This window comes from Aplysia californica, unplaced genomic scaffold (genome assembly GCF_000002075.1).
Source record: "Aplysia californica isolate F4 #8 unplaced genomic scaffold, AplCal3.0 scaffold02496, whole genome shotgun sequence".
NCBI classification, from domain to species: Eukaryota; Metazoa; Mollusca; class Gastropoda; order Aplysiida; family Aplysiidae; genus Aplysia; species Aplysia californica.
The window spans coordinates 1-5,584 of NW_004799766.1; the positions used below are offsets into that span (position 1 = coordinate 1).

At 41.5% G+C, this 5,584-nt stretch overlaps 1 protein-coding gene across 1 annotated transcript; it reads right to left on the reverse strand.

Moving 5' to 3' along the window:
* Positions 1-1,464: 1,464 nt before the first annotated feature.
* On the reverse strand, positions 1,465-3,954 carry LOC101861185 (the record flags this gene model as incomplete). The annotated part of the gene is given in 2 exon segments (XM_013091161.1): positions 1,465-2,985; positions 3,880-3,954. Coding segments are annotated over 2 exon segments (1,596 nt in total), but the record flags the coding sequence as incomplete, so codon positions are not given.
* Positions 3,955-5,584: the final 1,630 nt, after the last annotated feature.

Here is a 5,584-nt window from a genome sequence, read left to right on the forward strand (position 1 = left end):
AAGACAGACTCGATGTAATGAATGCACCATAAAATGTCGGGAACCAATAGCCTAAAAAGAAATTGTAGGTGATAGTCATAGAGACGACGGCCCAGCCACATGGCTTTCCAAGCGACCACCCCCGACCGTAAATTCATGAACGAGCATTCACGCGTGTTGCGCATCATAGGCTTAGGTCTAACTAAACATTAGCCAACATGCAGTCACTCAAACACCAGTCAGAAACCTTCTCTCAAAGAGATGCATTTCCAGTGACCAATCAAAAAACGTTTCAGTCCCCCAACCCCACAACATATCACCAACCAGTCCTAGACCTATGTGTCTGGAAAGTTGTGTGTGAAAATGCTGTCCATCACTCTCTTTGTTCGGCGTAAGAGGCAGTCTCGCAAAATATCCGGTTTTCTAGGCTTGTCTTAAGCAAGCTATGCAGATCGTACAGTAGTCGTAATGAAATTTCCATTAGTCAAGCTTTACCTGTCAGCATGTTTCGCAGATTGGAGCGTGCGTTTAGGGGGAGTGACCGTGCGTTTGTACGTCTAAATTATATAGTAAAAAAAATGTCTGAGGACGAAAGCGTGCGTTTGAGCGGAGCGTGCTTTTGTATGGCGTGCGTTTAGGCGGAGACTACTGTAAACCTAACTGTGCTTGGAACAGATTAGACATTAACATTCTATATGGACCACTTGGCCCCTCGTCAAAAGCATTGCAACTGCCAAAAATGTGTTGATGAGGCACACATCTAGCATAAAAATTATAGATTCGTAAATCTTTATCAACTAGATTGCTCAAACATTTTTGGAACAATTTACGAGACTCAAATGATATGATTCACTTTTTTACACTTAAAAAACAATAAAAAATTTCTGTTTTACAAAACAGACAGACAGCAAATGTTTTCATATTGGTAACTATTGAAGACAGGCATAGGCAGAGAACAATTCTAGCATATTAAAAAAAAAGAAGTACTTGAGACAAAGTTCCAAGTCAAAAAAACTACTATAAGTAAAAACTTTTGAAAATGACTGGAAGCAGGGGAAGGAGATGTAATCCTAGTTTACAAAGAGGCAGTGCAATACAATGTAACCAGAATGTTTTGCCTGGGAGCTGAGTGGGACAGTACAAACACTGAAAGAGTAGGCCACTTCAAAGTTCCCACAGACCCCCTTCTGGGGGAAGGACTGCCAAAATACTTGAACAGCGGGTACAAAATTAATCATCAAATACTCAGGGACATAAATTATAAAGAAACGTTAGCTTAAAAAAAACAACAAAAAAACAAAACAAAACAGGGAAAAGATGCACTTATGTACATTAAAAGATATTTTGAATGGCCGGGTAAAAGAGTCAACAGATTGACAGACAACAGGAGAAAGTTCACTGCCAAAGAGTTGATGCCATCACAACAAACAAACAATTCCTGTAAGTTTGAGGCTTACTAGTACTAGACCTCTGACTCATGCTTACCTCCATATCAAAGTTCTTGAGATCTACAGGCCAACTGAAGTAAGTGATGACTGAACTGCCCAGACTAGCAGCCGCTGAGGACGAGTCAAATGGATGGCCTTCCCCGACTCGGTTACAGGTCACACGAAATGATGGCTTTGTCGGATCCCTCTCTTTCTTGACGGGAGAGGAAGAGGAAGTCTCTTGAGATTCTTGTTGTTTGGAGGCGTCAGAAGAAGCCTCTCCGGAGCCAGACTCGGTCTCAGTGTTACTTAGGACAGCGGAAGGTTGTGGAAGAGATGTTAAAGATAACGACACAGGCAAAACCTTGCTCTCATTACTCCCTGCTTCTGCTACAGGATCCACACTGCTTTCTCCTGTGAAGGCTGACTGGTCTGCCGTTTTGCTCTCTGTTTCTGTCCCCTGAAGCTCATCAGAACCACCTGTCTTACTGTGTGGAGAGAAGACCAGGCAATCAACATTCCTAACAGGAGTGGAGGGAGGCGTTGAACAACGATTTTGGAAGGGTGAGGTAGACAAAGGCGTAAGGTTGTTGTCTCTGTGAGGGGAGTGGGTGGGTGAGCTCAACTTCTCAATGACACTAGAAGCAAACTCGCAGGCTGCATCTACAGCTGCAGAACATGCAGCGGCAATAGGCGAATCTTTATCTTTCTCCAGAACATGTTCATCAGACTTTGCATCTGTAGCAATGGATAGACTGACACCTTTCTTCTCATCATCAGTGACCTTTTTTGATTCCTTATCCTGATCTGAAGAGGCTTGACTTGTGTTCAGAACTGAACGGTTCATAGATTGATCGATGTCCATTGGCTCCACATCTCTCTGGTCTTGATCATCTACATCGGTCGGGAAAGCGTTGACACTGAGACCGGGATCCAGGACTTTTATCTCTATCTCTGGCTCCACTCTACTTGGATCAGCTTTCTTAATAACCACCGTCTTCGGGCTAGGGATTGAGAAAGACTTGTCGGCCCCAGCTGACTCACCAGCATTTTCCTTGTTCCCTTCTGCAATATCGCAACTTGCATCACCTTTGGCCCCATCTCCTGAGTCAGAAGTGGTGTTCCCTTCAGTGTTCCCTTCAGTACAACTGTTATGGACATCAAGCTTCTCATTCACCGCACTCTCAACAATATCATTCACAACGTTCTCAACAGCACTAAGGCTGTCTTTGTCCTTTGCATCATCTCCACCCCCACCTTTCCCAGTCCCTTCCTGTGCACTCACCTCTTCCTTCTCATCCCCACCTTCCACTTTTTTCCCTCCATCTTTATCCTTGCCTTTCCCCCATTTCTTTTCTTTTTTCTTCCCCCTGCCTCCTTTCCGACTTTTCTTCTCTGATTTATCTTTGGCTGGTGGTTGTCTGGAAATCACAACATCTATCAGATCCTCCAAAGATGGTATGACCTCAGGAGCAGACGCCACAGGGTGAGGGAACTCAGAGAACTGGCGCCAAACCTGGAGACCCATCTCCCAGTCCATCTCTGGCACCAGCTGCTGCAGCCGAGCCAAACTGTCATACTGGCCAAATAGAGAAGGGAAAAAAAATGAATATGAGTGCAGCAAATAGACATGAAAAAAAAAAAGATAATTTTCCTCACCCTAATTTAACTTAAACTGCATATTTAAACCTTAAAGTACTGCTTCAAACAACAAACCACCCCCCACCCCAACCCAAAACAAAATTAAAATATGAAATCAGATGAATATGAACAGCACCAACATAATCTCTACAGTAATCATATCGTTATGGTAAATTCCCATGACAACACAAAATAAATCCTCTAAAGATTACTGCAGGACTGACAAAAACAACAACTCACTTCAATTAAATGTAAAAGCTGAGATACCAAAATAAAATGAAACATATGAGTGACACAGCAAGGATAAAAATTCTGCTCCAAATGCCATAGAGTAGCCACACAGCATGAAAACCAATGACTAAGAGGAAATTAATTCTCTCAGGCAATCACAAGGTACACCGCCAAACTTGTCTTTACGTCAAAGACAAAAATTATCAAGGCATAATCTCCCTAAGTATTTAGGCACCCTTGGGAAAAAATTGCAACATTAAACCAATATAATTAAATATCATGAAAAACCAATACAAAGCAGAGCATGCAAAGAAACATTTTCTACTTTAAGAAATTTAAGTTAATCTAAAATGAGCAACAATACTATTTTCTTACTACATACATATTTATATCCAAACTATTTGTCAGGCTCCCACTCAAATTTTATCGCGAGTGGGTAGACTCAAATGCAATGCAGCTCTCACATCTTCCTTACCCTGTGCTACTACAACAGATTTCAGACTTCTTGTAAAGCATACTATACTGTTCCTAGAACACTTGGAACACACAATTATGACATCAAAATAAGCAAAGACTCATGCCAGTCTATCCTGTACTTTACCTGATCTGTAAACTTGAAATGAGGCACTGTGTACACCACCACTCGAGCATTATCAATGGCTCCAAGTTTTATTACCTGGAAAATAAAAACAGAAAGTTTTTAAAAAATGATAATCTTTTCCCAGCTTTGAAAACAATTGTGAGGCATCGTGGTGAAATCAGGCGCTCGTCAAAATAGTGAAATCAAAGAAATCGGCATTTTTGGGGGCAGATGGGCAATTTTTTTCTAGTTTTCTTTTTTTGGCTCAACACCATTTATGTCCATTTAAAAACAGACTTGTGTGTGTATTATACTGAAAAACATTGATTACAGGCACAAAAAATGTAAATTTTCAGCTTCTTAGGACTCTCTGGCTATGGAAGTTACCAAACTTTGGCGGCCATTTTCTCGCTAATTTTACTTCTGAAACTAGGCGACCCTGACCTCCTTCAATCGCAAATATTTCGACTTCTATTCAAAATAGACGGATATTTTTTTCGCCAAAAGGAAGGCAAATGAATAGAGGCTTTAAGATAATATACCAATAACCCCATAAGCCCAAAAATTACTATAGTGATCATAATCGAGGTAACAAAATGAATTAATTATGTGTCGAATCACTTAACGCAAGTTCTAGAGGTAGGCTATCTCTTTCATAGAATCTGTCAGGAGGGAGAGTAGAGTAGGCCTACTTTTACAGTTGTTGAGTGCAGCAGCACTTGACTTTAGAAACACTGAATTATTCCAAAGGAAGTGTTATTTTCATCCGGGGTGAGAATAACCTACGTCTCGCTATTCTCACTTCCTGGATTTACTGGAAATGACCCTAGAGGGATCAGGGCTGAGGTTACCAGGGCTGATGCTCCACAGGATCCTGTTCATGTTCGAAAAGTCACTGCCAGGGTTGTGCAGTTTTGAGCCAAATCCAAGAAATTTGGCTCTTTTGGATTGCACCTGGCCCGCATAATTTCCTTTGACATTTTGGCTCCAAACGTTAAAGAAGGGGAAAGAAGAAGCAAGGATAAAAGAAAAATAGAAAGAATAAAAGGGGGAAAAAAATGAAAGTGTGAAGAAAAGAGCTTGGATCGCTAAATTATAAAACTAGTTAACACGATTTAACGCCCTCGCCCATTTGGTCTGAATAAATTTACAACCCTTCTACCGTCGTGCAAGAGCATTTGTCTCGTGCTCGTAACGTTCGTACACGCTCTCCGTTCCTTGAACTATAATTTATTGTGTGCAGGCAGAGAGGCAAGCAATTGTTACATGTGTAAACAACTAATGGTCCGGCCAGCAGCCGGTCCCACATCTCGCGCAGTAGCGTGGGCAGTGAGACATATTTTTTTATAGGAGAGGCGAAAAATGTTTTTACATTATTCTGCATCGTAATTTTCCATAGCCCTATCCCATATCCCGACTTTTGTTCTGTAAGAGCGGAGCGTTCCTTCATATCATAATATGGAAGGCTTGAAGCAGGCCAAATTATTACATTAAAAAATTAGATCTACATCAGTGTCGATGTCAGGGGGCGTGGGGGGAGGAAGGGGGGGTGAGAGTAGCGAGTCATGAGTTAGGTATTGCCTTAAAATAGTTTTCCAGGCGATTTTGTAGTTTCGTTCATTAAAGTCCAAAGCTGAACGTCAGAGACCCTGAATTTCCAGGTAACTGTTGAGGAGAAAATCAAAATTCTTGAATGGCCCTTTTTTGGCAGTTCCCAATCCCAATT